Source organism: Staurois parvus, unplaced genomic scaffold (genome assembly GCF_062004578.1).
Source record: "Staurois parvus isolate SC_StPar_1 unplaced genomic scaffold, SC_StPar_1.0 ptg002469l, whole genome shotgun sequence".
Lineage (NCBI taxonomy): Eukaryota > Metazoa > Chordata > Amphibia > Anura > Ranidae > Staurois > Staurois parvus.
This window is the reverse complement of record NW_028320265.1, coordinates 79,124-94,197: the sequence shown is the minus strand read 5'-3', so window position 1 is coordinate 94,197 and position 15,074 is coordinate 79,124. Positions and strand designations below refer to the sequence as shown.

The 15,074-nt window shown below is 47.9% G+C and overlaps 1 protein-coding gene across 1 annotated transcript; it reads right to left on the bottom strand.

The window, feature by feature from the left end:
- Positions 1 to 496: 496 nt before the first annotated feature.
- On the bottom strand, positions 497 to 13,370 carry RPL32 (ribosomal protein L32). The gene is made up of 4 exons (XM_089666014.1): positions 13,246 to 13,370; positions 3,400 to 3,500; positions 3,104 to 3,285; positions 497 to 667 (listed from the first exon to the last, which is right to left on the bottom strand). Exons 2-4 carry the CDS (start codon positions 3,493 to 3,495, stop codon positions 538 to 540), a joined length of 408 nt encoding a protein of 135 aa, XP_089522140.1. The 5' UTR covers positions 3,496 to 3,500; positions 13,246 to 13,370; the 3' UTR covers positions 497 to 537.
- Positions 13,371 to 15,074: the final 1,704 nt, after the last annotated feature.

Sequence of the window (15,074 nt, the reverse complement as noted above, 5' to 3'; positions counted from 1 at the left end):
ATATGTCAGTGCCGCAATTGCCGGCTTTTTTTTCCTTCTTCGCTATAGCTCACAGAATCAGCTGCCACTTTCCCCGGAGCTAAAAGAAACTTTCTTTTATCTGGGGAAAGAAACTAAAAGGAAACACTTACTTTTATATGGGGGAAAGTGACAGCTAATTCTGTGAGCTAGTGAAGAAAAAAAGCCGGTAATTACATTTAAAAATGCGGCACTGACATAGTGACAGCCAATCACTGTATACACTGCTCCTCTATTGCCTTTCTCCACCGCCCCTCCCACATCTGCAGTACACAGTCCCCTGCATCGGCAGGATGCCGATAGGGCTATTTTTGGCCGATATGTTTCAGTGCATCCCTAGAACTTACACTTTAACATCCCACAAAAGGGAATAATGTCCTACTTCTGGTGAACCTACAGCATGTAATAACCCCGACACACAGCTTTCGGATCACCCCCCCCCCCCCAGACACTACCACACACAAAACACCAGAAAGTCTGAAGTTTACGTTTTCTTTTATTTAACAAAGTTGAAGAGGTTTATTCATTCTCCTCACTGCGCAGTCTGGCGTTGGGGTTTGTCACTTTGATGGCGAGCTGGGCTGCTCTTTCCACAATAGTCTTGCGGTTCTTAGAGGAGACGTTGTGAGCGATTTCAGCGCAAAATGACCTGCAGAAGGAAAAGATCATTAATGTAAAAAGCACACATAATACCAGATATATTACAAGTGGAGACTGCAAGCTACAGCAGAAGCCAATGAAGAGTTACAAGGAACTCTGAGAAGAAAATACAAACAGAAGCTACAGGTGTACTCTGGTTTACAAACGCTTCGGTTAATATAATCCAATGAAAATAATGCCTCGGTTTACAAATTTATTCCACAATACAAAGTGCATGTCGGTGCGGATTTTTAAATGCAATTGCTGTTTTTTTTCCTTTACTATAACTCACAGGATTAGCTGTCACTTTCCCTGGAGCTCAAGGATACTTTGTTTCTTTAGGGTAAATAAACTAAAAAGGAAACATCGTTTCTTTAGGGGAAATAAACTAAAAAGGAAACATCGTTTCTTTAGGGGAAATAAACTAAAAAGGAAACATCGTTTCTTTAGCGGAAATAACCAAAAAGGAAACATTGTTTCTTTAGGGGAAATAACCGAAAAGGAAACCTCGTTTCTTTAGGGGAAATAACCGAAAAGGAAACCGTTTCTTTAGGGGAAATAACCAAAAAGGAAACATCGTTTTTTTAGGGGAAATAACCAAAAAGGAAACATCGTTTTTTTAGGGGAAATAACCAAAAAGGAAACATCGTTTTTTTAGGGGAAATAACCAAAAAGGAAACACTTTTAGCGAGTGTAAAAAAAAAAACAAAAAAAAGTCATAACCCCCCACAAGTAGTACAGTGTCACCATGGTGACACTGTACTGCTAGGGTGACAGTATATTTAAGAAAAAAGTAAAAAAAAAATTTTTTTAAATTATTTTTGTTTATAAACGAATTTGGGTTTTTTTTTTTCACTAAAGATAACTGAATAAATTTAGGCCAAGATTTATGAAGAAAAATTTGCAAAATTTTATAAGAAAAAACACCTTTTCAAAATTTTTGGACTTTAATTTATATAGCAAAAAAAAAAAAAAATCTCAGTGCTAATTACCACCAAAATAAAGCTTTGTCTCAAAAAAATGCTAAAAACATTCATATAGGTACTGTGTTGCATAACCGCGCAATTGTCATTCAAAGTGTGATAGCACATAAGCTGAAAATTGGCCTGGACTGGAAAGGGGGGAAAAGTGTCCGGACTGGAAGGGGGGGGAAAGTGTCCGGACTGGAGGGGGGGGAAAGTGTCCGGACTGAAGGGGGGGGAAAGTGTCCGGACTGGAAGGGGGGGGAAAGTGTCCGGACTGGAAGGGGGGGGAAAGTGTCCGGACTGGAAGGGGGGGGAAAGTGTCCGGACTGGAAGGGGGGGGAAAGTGTCCGGACTGGAAGGGGGGGGAAAGTGTCCGGACTGGAAGGGGGGGGAAAGTGTCCGGACTGGAAGGGGGGGGAAAGTGTCCGGACTGGAAGGGGGGGGAAAGTGTCCGGACTGGAAGGGGGGGGAAAGTGTCCGGACTGGAAGGGGGGGGAAAGTGTCCGGACTGGAAGGGGGGGGAAAGTGTCCGGACTGGAAGGGGGGGGAAAGTGTCCGGACTGGAAGGGGGGGAAAGTGTCCGGACTGGAAGGGGGGGGAAAGTGTCCGGACTGGAAGGGGGGGGAAAGTGTCCGGACTGGAAGGGGGGGAAAGTGTCCGGACTGGAAGGGGGGGGAAAGTGTCCGGACTGGAAGGGGGGGGAAAGTGTCCGGACTGGAAGGGGGGGGAAAGTGTCCGGACTGGAAGGGGGGGGAAAGTGTCCGGACTGGAAGGGGGGGGAAAGTGTCCGGACTGGAAGGGGGGGGAAAGTGTCCGGACTGGAAGGGGGGGGAAAGTGTCCGGACTGGAAGGGGGGGGAAAGTGTCCGGACTGGAAGGGGGGGGAAAGTGTCCGGACTGGAAGGGGGGGGAAAGTGTCCGGACTGGAAGGGGGGGGAAAGTGTCCGGACTGGAAGGGGGGGGGGAAAGTGTCCGGACTGGAAGGGGGGGGGGAAAGTGTCCGGACTGGAAGGGGGGGGAAAGTGTCCGGACTGGAAGGGGGGGGAAAGTGTCCGGACTGGAAGGGGGGGGGAAAGTGTCCGGACTGGAAGGGGGGGGGAAAGTGTCCGGACTGGAAGGGGGGGGGAAAGTGTCCGGACTGGAAGGGGGGGGAAAGTGTCCGGACTGGAAGGGGGGGGAAAGTGTCCGGACTGGAAGGGGGGGGAAAGTGTCCGGACTGGAAGGGGGGGGAAAGTGTCCGGACTGGAAGGGGGGGGAAGTGTCCGGACTGGGAAGGGGGGGAAAGTGTCCGGACTGGGAAGGGGGGGAAAGTGTCCGGACTGGGAAGGGGGGGAAAGTGTCCGGACTGGAAAGGGGGGGGAAAGTGTCCGGACTGGAAAGGGGGGGGAAAGTGTCCGGACTGGAAGTGGTTAAAGAAGAAAAAAAAAAAAAAAAAGCCTTTAGAATCACACGAAGCAATCCGAATACTTTGCTGCTACTCACTTGTTGCTCATCATCAGAACTTCGAGTTCCTTTACATTGTGTACAAGGAACTTCTTGAAGCCGGTGGGCAGCATGTGTTTGGTTTTCTTGTTGCTACCGTAACCGATGTTGGGCATCAGGATCTGACCCTTGAACCTTCTGCGGGCTCTGTTGTCAATACCTCTAGGCTTGCGCCAGTTTGGCTGCAGGAGGAAAGCAGAATGTCAGTCGCAGGCGAGGTTTCTTGGGTACCTAGTAAGGACTCCTCCCCGACAGAAGACCTCTGCAGACAATACACAAGATCACCGAGTACCAACCTTAATCTTGACGTAACGGTCTGACTGATGGCGGATGAACTTCTTCGTCCGCTTCTTGACAATCTTGGGTTTTATGAGAGGTCTAAGAGCCGCCATGGTGCCTAGAAAAAAAACAAAACAAAAAAAATCAGTTTCATGAATGGAAAATTTGAAACCGGCAGAAAGTCTCACAGGTTTGAAGGGTTGCTCCCGTATTCACAAAGTCTCACCCCATCCACCAAGAAAAGGCAGGTCACGGCAAGAGAACATGGTGGTGAGCAAACCAGATGGAATACCTTGGTGGCTGTGGTTAGAGACCCAGAAACCCATTTAATATCACAGCGCTCCTTCCGCCATTGCTGCCCATACAAAATACCCGATGCTTGTAGATATGGAGAAGCATGCAATGATCTCCCATGATGCAGTGCTCAGGAATAGCAGCCAAAGTGCTCTGTTAATTATGCCGTGTAAGCTCTGACACCAGCCTAAAAAGGGATTTAGGGCCTTGTAGACCTCCAATGCTCCCATGCAGTGCAATGCCGGGCCTTGTAGTCCTCCACTGCTCCCATGCAGTGCAATGCCGGGCCTTGTAGTCCTCCACTGCTCCCATGCAGTGCAAGGCTGAGCCTTGTAGACCTCCACTGCTCCCATGCAGTGCAATGCCGAGCCTTGTAGACCTCCACTGCTCCCATGCAGTGCAATGCCGAGCCTTGTAGACCTCCACTGCTCCCATGCAGTGCAATGCCGAGCCTTGTAGACCTCCACTGCTCCCATGCAGTGCAATGCCGAGCCTTGTAGACCTCCACTGCTCCCATGCAGTGCAATGCCGAGCCTTGTAGACCTCCACTGCTCCCATGCAGTGCAATGCCGAGCCTTGTAGACCTCCACTGCTCACTGAATTGCACGGTGGGCCTTGTAGTCCTCATCTGCTCACTGAATTGCACGATGGGCCTTGTAGTCCTCATCTGCTCACTGTAATGCACGATGGGCCTTGTAGTCCTCATCTGCTCACTGTAATGCACGATGGGCCTTGTAGTCCTCATCTGCTCACTGTAATGCACGATGGGCCTTGTAGTCCTCATCTGCTCACTGTAATGCACGATGGGCCTTGTAGTCCTCATCTGCTCACTGTAATGCACGATGGGCCTTGTAGTCCTCATCTGCTCACTACATTGTAATGATGGTCCTTGTAGTCCTCATCTGCTCACTGTATGGGCCTTGTAATCCTCATCTGCTCACTGTACTGCCCGATGGGCCTTGTAGTCCTCATCTGCTCACTGTATTTTAATGATGGGCCTTGTAGTCCTCATCTGCTCACTGTATTTTAATGATGGTCCTTGTAGTCCTCATCTGCTCACTCTACTGTAATGATGGGCCTTGTAGTCCTCATCTGCTCACTCTACTGTAATGATGGGCCTTGTAGTCCTCACCTGCTCACTCTACTGTAATGATGGGCCTTGTAGTCCTCACCTGCTCACTCTACTGTAATGATGGGCCTTGTAGTCCTCATCTGCTCACTCTACTGTAATGATGGGCCTTGTAGTCCTCATCTGCTCACTGTAGTGCAATGATGGGCCATGTAGTTCTCTACTGCCCCCTGTGGTGCAATGCTGGTCCTTGTAGTCCTCCACTGCCCCCAGCCTAAAAGGCTTTTTCTTTGCAGTGGCTGAAAACAAAGTAGGAGCGGCAGCTCTACCACTGTCCACCTTGAACCTCCATTCACTGCCCTGAATGGGCAAGCCAGTAAACCCACAAAATCCAGAAGTACCCCTTACCAGCAATTTTTTTTTTTACGAACAGGCCACACCACGGAACTGTAGCAGAGTATCTTCCGTCAGCTAGTACCTTAGGCCAGCCACGGAATGGGTAAAAACCCTGCAATTCTCTCCCTCCAATAATACAACCGGATAAAGCACAAGGCGCCCCACAAGTTGGATTCTGGAGGATAAGAAAACCACGCTGGAAAGATCTCCACGTGACAACAACCCATAGACCAGGACTGAGGCCAGCCACGAAGACACTCGGCTCCATTCACATCTGACGCCCAGCATCCCATACATTGCAACGGTCGCTGTTCACATATGAGCAACTACTGAGGCAGAATTCGGCATATCTGACAGTCCAAAACAGATGAAAATACAGTAATACCTCGATTTACGAATTTCATTCGTTCTGCAGGACTTTCCGTATAGCGAAAAATCCGCAAACCAAAACGCCGTTTACCATAAGAATTGAAAGCGATATGACTTATTGCGGTATTTTAGTAGTGACAACCATGTGTTAATATTTCAGCTGTAAGTAGGGTTCCCCACTGACAGCCGATTGTAAAAGAATTGCCGGCAGTTAAAAAAATTTAAAAAATGGTGTGGGGTTCCCCCCTCCCATCCATACCAAGCCCTTTGGGTCTGGTATGAATTTTGAGGGGAACTCCCACACCAAAATGAAAAGAAAAAAAAAAAGGCGTGCCCCCCCCCCCCAAATCCATACCAGATCCTTATCCGAGCATGCAGCCCAGGTGGTCAGGAAAAGGGGGGTAGGGTTGGGAACGAGCGAGCACCCCCCGAACCATATCAGGCCACATGCCCTCAACATGGGGGGTGCTATGGGGCAGAAGGGGCTCCCCCCCCCCAAAGCACCTTGTCCCCATGTTGATGTGGACAAGGGCCTCTTCCCCACAACCCTGGCCGGTGGCTGTGGGGGTCTACGGGTAGGGGGAGGGGCTTATCGGAATCTGGAAGTCCCCTTTAACAAGAGGGCCCCCAGATCCCAGCCATCCCCCCATGTGAATGAGTATGGCTACTCATTCACAAAAAAAAAAAAAAAAAAAAAAAAAAAAAAAAAGTGTAGGGGGGGGGGGGGGGGGGGGGGGGGGTTCTTAAATATGTAAATATGTAAAGACTGTGTCCTGTCTTTTTCACACTACACTGTTTTTTTGTGAATGAGTACCATGTACCCCATACTCATTCACATTGGGGGGGGGGGGGAAGCCGAGATCTGGGGGACCCTTGTTAAAGCTGGCTTCCAGATTCCGATAAGCCCCCTGCCCACAGACCCCCACAACCACCGGCCAGGGTTGTGGGGAAGAGGCCCTTGTCCCTATCAACATGGGAACAAGGTGCTTTGTGGGAAAGCCCCCCCTGCCCCAAAGCACCCCCTCCATGTTGAGGGCATGTGGCCTAGTATGGTTCAGGAGGGGTGTGCTCGCTCATCCCCCCCCCCTTACCTGCATGCTCGGATAAGGGCCTGGCATGGATTTCTGGGGGGGACCCCCCCCCCACGCCATTTTTTTTTTTTTTTTAATTTTGGCATGGAAGTTCCCCTCAAAATCCATACCGGACCAAAAGGGCTTGGTATGGATAAGAGGAGGATCCCCACACCGGTTTTTATTTATTATGGTGTCAATTTTAAATGTAATTACTGCTTTTTTTTCACTATATCCAAGAAATTCAGCTGTCACTTTCCCCCCAGCTAAAAGAAAGTATTTTTAGTTTATTTCCGAGTTAATAGAATCAATTTCCTATAACTCCGGGGAAAGCGACAGCTAATCCTGTGAGCTATGAAAAGGAAAAAAAAAAAAAAAAAAAAAAAAAAAAAGCAGCAATGGCATTTAAATATCAGCACCGGCATAAACTTCGTATTGCAAAAATAATTAGTAAAAAAAACTCGTAAACCGAGGCATTATTTTCAATGGATTTTCATTTGTAAACCGAAAATTACGTTAACCGAGGCGTTCGTAAACTGAGGTACTACTGTACTCCAATCACTCAATCTCCTCCCCCTACAGCTTTCCATTGGTGGAAAAAAAAAAAAAAAAAACCAAAAAACTGAAACTTGATCACAATAAGCCGGGTTGCTGCAGTAGAGGAAGCTTGGCACTGATGAGCCACATGCAGGTAGGTGACATTCTACGGCAGAAATCAGCCTTCTCCAAGTCTTATGATATGAACGAACCGCTTCCCCATAGAAGATATACTGCTACAGGGCGGCAGGGGTGCGCAAAATCACGTATATACACACACAATTTTACATGTCCGGTTAGGGGGCGTGCGCAAGCCACGTGCGCGCCGTCATTCGTGGCTGTCAATCAGGGGTGAATACCCGCCGGCACCCGGTGATTACCGAGGATCTACGACGGGGAGGAAGGCTGCTTTGTTTACTAACAGTTCTCCTCCCTGTCGGCTCGGGCACACTGCTCTGGATGGCTGTGCACAGCCACCCAGAGCAGTGCGATTACAGTGACGCACACAGACACCACCCCCCAGTAAAACAGTCCCAGCACACAGTTAACCCTTTGATCCTCCCTCATGTTAATCCCTTTCTGCCCAGTGCCATTAGTACAGCGTCAGTGCATTTTTGTAGCACTGATGACTGTATTGGTGTCACTGTCCGCGATTATTATTATTATTATTATACAGGATTTATATAGCGCCAATAGTTCGCTCAGCGCTGTACATTACAATGGGAGACAATACACAAAACAGAACAATAACAATACAATGCCATACACGAGGGGTTCAAGGGCCCTGCTCCTTGGAGCTTACAATCTAGGAGGATCAGTGATGTCACTTCCCCCCAGTGTCAGAATGTCCGCCGCAGTCCCGCTATAAGTCGCTGATCAACGCCATTACTAGTTGGAAAAAGGAAAAAAAAATTCCAGTATATACCATTTGTAACGCTATAACTGTCACGTAAACCAATTCATTTGCACGTATTGTATTGCGTTGTGTTTCGCACTTGCATGGTTTTTGTTCACTTAAAGGTTTTTTTTTGCATTTCCTGACTTAACAAATTAAATATAAAAAAAAAAATTCGTTTACACATATTGGGTTTTTTTTTTTTTTTTTAGCAGAATACATTTTGGCTTAAATTTATGATGAAATTTGTTTTTTTTTTTAATTTTTTTTACTGGACGTATTTAATAGCAAAAAGTCAAAAATATTGTTCTCAAAATTGTTTTTTTTTTCATAGCGCAAAAAATAAAAACGCACAGGCGATCAAATACCACCAAAAGAAAGCAATTCGGGGGGGGGGGGGTAATGTAAGTTTCATTTGGGTGTAGCGTTGCATGACCGCACAATCGTCAGTTAAAGTGATGCAGTGCCGTAACGCAAAACAAAATGGCCTGGTAAGGAAGGGGGGGGGGGGGGGGGGGAATCCTCTGGAGGGCGAGGAATTAAAGGCAAATGTTTTATCACAATTATGGTAACTCACTGCCATATGCCTCACCTAACAGCCGATCTCCTCCACTCCTCCCACCACTCCATCCCCCACAGCTACTCCCTCCTGTACCACTACCCCCTCCCTCCTAGATTGTAAGCTCCAAGGACCAGGGCCCTCGAACCCCTCCTGTATTGTATTGTCTCATGTACTGTCCCCCCCCTATAATGTACAGCGCTGAGCAAACTTTCTGGCGCTATATAAATACTGTATAATAATAATAATTTGCTGCAGCTCACCATACGGCACATCCATTGGTAGCGCATGTCAGGATATCAAAGCTGAACTCTGGAAAAACTAAAAGGTCTTCCCTTGCAGTGGACCTGACCCTGCACACTGTACCTTGCCTGCCAAACTGCACCCCCCTATGCTCTACGCAGTGGACTATCCCTTGGCATCCTCACGTTCCAATGCAGGGCTATGGATCCTGCATCGGTGTGGATTATGTCAGAACCTGAGAATGCCTGGATCAGTTAACCAGCACAAAAAGGTTCCTGCTGTACCTGCTCCCCCCCCCCCCTCCCGACAAACAAGTTAGTTAAAGCAAAGTTCCATTCAAAAGTGGAAGCTCCGCTTATTTGCCGCCTCCCGATATTTGGCACCTTTTAGGGGGGAGCGGATACTCGTTTTTGATAGGTACCCGCTCCCACTTCCGGCTCAGTTTGCCGTGGCGAAGTGAGACGGAAGTTCAGTCCCCTCCTCCTCCTCCCGTCTCCTAGGAACTTTCACAGGCCTAGGAGACTGCCGGACCAATTAGGAAGCTCGGTGCGACTCACGCATGCGCAGTGGGCACCCGGCTGTGAAGCCGCAAGCTGTCACAGCCTGGTGCCCACAGTAGAGATGCCGGCACCATGGAGGATAGAAGGGACGGGTGAGAACGTCGCTGGACTCTTGGACAGGCGAGTATTTATTAAAAGTCAGCAGCTACAGTTTACTTAATAAACACAAAAACGGCTGGAATTCCACTTGAAAGCCCAAGTTTAACCCCTCGCCCTCCACAGGATTTACCCCCCCTTCCTGACCAGGCCATTGTTTGCGTTAGGGCGCTGCATTTAACAATTGCGCAGTCATGCAACGCTACACCCAAATGAAATTTGCATCCTTTTTTCTTCCCCCCACGAATAGAGCTTTCTTTCGGTGGTATTTAATCACCTCTGCGGTTTTTATATTTTTGCGCAATTAAAAAAAAAACAAAAAACGACCATTTTGAGAAAAGCAGCAATATTTGACTTTTTCCTAATAAACATGTCCAGTAAAAAATAAAATTTTGTCATAAATTTAGGCCAAAATGTATTCTGCTCCGTGTCTTTGCTAAAAAGAATCCCAATACGTGTAAATTAATTGGTTTACATGAAAGTTATAGCGTCTACAAATCGTAGTTTTATATATATATATATATTGGGGCTTTTTTTTTTTTAATTTTTACTAGTAGTGGCGGCGATCAGCAACATATAGCGGGACTGCGGCGGGCATTCTGACACTGGGGGGGGGGGGGGGGGGGGGAGACTGACTTGTCACCGACATTCCCAGTGACACCAATACAGTGATCAGTGTTAATAAAAAGCACCAACACTGTACTAATGGCACTGGGCAGAGAGGGGTTAACATGAGAGGCGATCAAAGGGTTAACTGTGTGCGGGTTTTACTGTGTGTGCCATGTGCTTGCTTCACTGTAAGCACACTGCTTTGTATGGCTGTGTATGTATGTGCAAATAAGTATTTGCTGCCCGGCTGATGCTGAATGTTCGCCCCTCACACAGAAATGATCGGTCTAACAATGGAATGTTCGCCCCTCACACAGAAATGATCGGTCTAACAATGGAATGTTCGCCCCTCACACAGAAATGATCGGTCTAACAATGGAATGTTCGCCCCTCACACAGAAATGATCGGTCTAACAATGGAATGTTCGGTGTAACACTGAGGGACAGAATACAACAACAAATTCAGCAGAAATGCGTCTAACAAATGATGACGGATCTGCATGTTCATGAGGGAAAGAAGGATTTGATCCCCTTCACAACACATGACTTAGTACTTGGTGGCCAATCCCTTGTTGGCAATCACAGAGGTCAGACGTTTCCTGGAGTTGGCCCCCAGGTTCCCACACATCTCGGGAGGGATTTTGGCCCACTCCTCTTGGCAGATCCTCTCCAAGTCATTAAGGTTTGGTGGATGACGTTTGGCAACTCGAACTTTCAGCTCCCTCCACAGATTTTCAATCGGATGAAGGTGTGGAGACTGGCTAGGCCACTCCAGGACCTTAATGTGCTTCTTCTTGAGCCGCTCCTTTGTTGCCTTGGCCGTGTGTTTTGGGTCATTGTCATGCTGGAACACCCATCCACCACCCATTTTCAATGCCCTGGCTGAGGGAAGAAGGTTCTCACCCAAGATTTGAGGGTACATTGTCCCGTCCATCGTCCCTTTGATGCAGTGCAGTTGTCCTGTCCCCTTAGCAGAAAAACACCCCCAAAGCAGAATGTTTCCACCACCATGTTTCACAGTTGGGATGGTTTTCTTGGGGTCATAGGCAGCATTCCTCCTCCTCCAAACACGGCAAGTTGAGTTGATGCCAAAGAGCTGGATTTTGGTCTCCTCTGACCACAACACTTCCCACCAGTCCTCCTCGGCATCATTCAGATGTTCAGTGGCAGACTTCAGACGGGCCTGGACATGTGCTTTCTTGAGCAGAGGGACCTTGTGGCACTGCAGGATTTCAGTCCTTGTCGGCGTAGTGTGTTACCAATTGTTTTCTTGGTGACTGTGGTCCCAGCTGCCTGGAGATCATTGACAAGATCCTCACGTGTAGTTCTGGGATGATTCCTCACTGTTCTCATGATCATTGACACTCCACGAGGTGAGATCTTGCATGGTGCACCAGACCTCGGGAGACTGACACTTGTTTTGTGTTTCTTCCATTTGTGAATGATTGCACCAACTGTTGTCACCTTCTCACCAAGCTGCTTGGCCATAGTTTGGTAGCCCAGTCCAGCCTTGTGTAGGTCTACAATCTTGTCCCTGACATCCTTGGACAGCTCTTTGGTCTTTGCCATGGTGGAGAGTTTGGAATCTGATGGTTTGATTGCTCCTGTGGACAGGTGTCTTTTATACAGGTAACACAATGAGATTAGCAGCACTCCCTTTAAGAGACTGCTTCTAATCTCAGCTTGTTACCTGTATGAGAGACACCTGGGAGCCAGAAATCCTGCTGAATGATAGGGGATCAAATCCTTCTTTCCCTCATGAACATGCAGATCAGTCATCATTTGTTAGACGCATTTCTGCTGAATTTGTTGTTGTATTCTGTCTCTCAGTGTTACACCGAACATTCGATCTTTAGACCGATCATTTCTCTGTGAGGGGCAAACATTCCATTGTTAGACCGATCATTTCTGTGTGAGGGGCGAACATTCCATTGTTAGACCGATCGTTTCTGTGTGAGGGGCGAACATTCCATTGTTAGACCGATCGTTTCTGTGTGAGGGGCGAACATTCCATTGTTAGACCGATCATTTCTGTGTGAGGGGCGAACATTCAACATCAGCCGGGGAGCAAATACACATTTCCTTCCCTGTAGATGTGTTGGGGTGCAGTTTAGAATAAATGGCAATCACTTCATATGTCCCTTTTGATTTGCAGCAAGTGTGCATTACAGCGTGAAGGTCCTCTGGTTTACCAAAGGGATGATTTGTTCACATTGTATCCCACCAGCCAGACCCTCGGTGATTGGTAGATGTCAAGGAGATTGTACCGGGACGATGGTGCGGGGCAGAGCTCTACCTGTGTGCATGCTGGGAGTTGTAGCTGTAAAGCAGGACTTGTAGCCCCCCACTGCTCCATGTAGTGTAATGCTGGGCCTTGTAGTCCTATACCTCCCCCCCGTAGTGTAATGCTGGGCCTTGTAGTCCTATACCGCCCCCCCGTAGTGTAATGCTGGGCCTTGTAGTCCTATACCTCCCCCCCGTAGTGTAATGCTGGGCCTTGTAGTCCTATACCGCCCCCCCGTAGTGTAATGCTGGGCCTTGTAGTCCTCCACTGCCCCCCCCCCCGTAGTGTAATGCTGGGCCTTGTAGTCCTCCACTGCCCCCCCGTAGTGTAATGCTGGGCCTTGTAGTCCTCCACTGCCCCCCCCCCGTAGTGTAATGCTGGGCCTTGTAGTCCTCCACTGCCCCCCCGTAGTGTAATGCTGGGCCTTGTAGTCCTCCACTGCCCCCCGTAGTGTAATGCTGGGCCTTGTAGTCCTCCACTGCCCCCCCCCCCCGTAGTGTAATGCTGGGCCTTGTAGTCCTCCACTGCCCCCCCGTAGTGTAATGCTGGGCCTTGTAGTCCTCCACTGCCCCCCCGTAGTGTAATGCTGGGCCTTGTAGTCCTCCACTGCCCCCCCGTAGTGTAATGCTGGGCCTTGTAGTCCTCCTCCCCCAGTCCCTGAGTCTCTCATACACAGTGAGGAGAGCAGCGCCCAGCACCGGCCGCCATACTCCTCTCCCCGGCCGTCAGGCCCATGGGTAACATGACACTCCCGCACCTTATCCCTCTCTCCCCTCCACAATATCGCCTCACAGCCGCCCTCTATAACCTCTCCGACAGGCCGGGGTCACTCACAGTCCGACTACCGGGAGAGAAACGGCGGATGGAAGAAGATTCACTCACCGATCCGGAGCGTCCGCCTTCTCTGCAGACAGCCCGAGGAAGAGAGAGAGCGAGAGCGTGCGGGCAGGGTATAGAAGAACTCGGCCACTTCCGGGGAGGGTAATAGCGCCACGGCATCAGCGGCGCCTGAAGGTACTGCAGGTCTGATGTGCGGCTGATTAAAATTCTTTTGCTGCTGGAACTCACTTTCTTTCTTACTTCTTCCTTTTCTCTTTCTTTCTTTCTATCTCTCTCCCTCCCTTTATTTCTTTCTTTTTCTCTCTCTCTCTCTCTTTCTTTTCTTTCTCTCTTTTTCTTTCTCTCTCTTTCTTTTTTCTCTCTCTTTCTTTTTCTCTTTTTCTTTCTTTCTCTTTCTCTCTCTCTCCCCCCCCTCTCCCTCTCCATCGCTCTCTCTCTCTCCCCCTCTCTCTTTTCTCTTTCTTTCTTTCTCTCTCTCTCTTTTTCTCTCCCCCCCTCTCTCCTTTCTTTCTTTTTCTCTTTCTCCTTTCTTTCTTTTTCTCTTTCTCTCTCTTTCTTTTTCTCTTTCTCTCTCTTTCTTTCTTTCTAAGCATGCTTGTTATACTCACTGTGGAACCTAAGGGGTTAATCCTCCACATTGTGTAAAAAGGCTGTTTGATCCTGTCTTCTCTGTTCCTCCTCTTGTTCAAATGTCCACATCTTATCTCTTGATAAGACAGACTGAACCCGTAGCCCTACTGCACACGCTCAGTTTGGTGTGTATTGCTAGAGAGATTTTTCTTTCTTTTTTTTTCTTGGTAGAGTGCATGTGATCAGCACTGTCCAGAAGTCAGGGGTTCTGCATCCTCCTAGAGCAGAAAGAAAACTCCTCCTACAAGCTTTAACCCGTGCTCTTCTAGACACTGATGGAAGTCACAAGACTGCTCTTACCAGCCCTTTAAGAGTTCTAAAAGCTGGGGGGCGAAGGCGGGTATTTGGGGCATGTGACCCAATGTGATTGGCTATTATTATTATAATACAGTATTTATATAGCGCCAAAAAGTTTGCTCAGCGCTGTACATTATAGTGGGGGACAGTACATGAGACAATACAGTAACAATACAATACACGAGGGTTCGAGGGCCCTGGTCCTTGGAGCTTACAATCTAGGAGGGAGGGGGTAGTGGCACAGGAGGAGATGGCTGAGGGGGATGGAGTGGTAGGAGGAGTGTTAAGGCCCCATATGTGTGTACAGCCGGTATCAAGAGGTTAATCATTGATGCGGTATTTACTGCTCGGTCATACCAGTGCGATTTCAGGTGTGATTTGCAAAATTGAAAATTGAATTTAAAATCGCACCTGAAATCGCATCTAATGAATGAGAATGTCAGTGTCTTAATATGTGCGATTTGCTACAACGTGATTTCCAAAGTAATTCTTTCATTACTTTTCTGCAGTTTATTGCAATATCACATACATAGACTATAATGGAAATCGCACTGCAAAGTAGCAGTAAGTCATCGGTCACACCGCTGCGATTTAAAATCGTGCAATTTGTGTGCAATTTCAGCGTGATGATTTCTGAAGATTTTATTGCTACTTGAGAAGATTTTCAACGATTCTTGCAATTTGCAGTGCGATTTCCATTATATTCTATGCATGTGAAATTGCAACAAAAGCGCAGAAAAAGTAATGTGAAAAGAAATGCAAGAACTACCTTAGAAATCGTGCTGCAGCAAATCGCACATTCAGACACCAACATTCACAGTCATTAGATGCCATTTCAGATGTGATTTCAATTCCCAAATCACACCTGAAATTGCACCGGTGTGCACTAAAGTCTTCAGAAATCACACCTGAAATCGCACTGAAATTGCACACAAACTGCATGA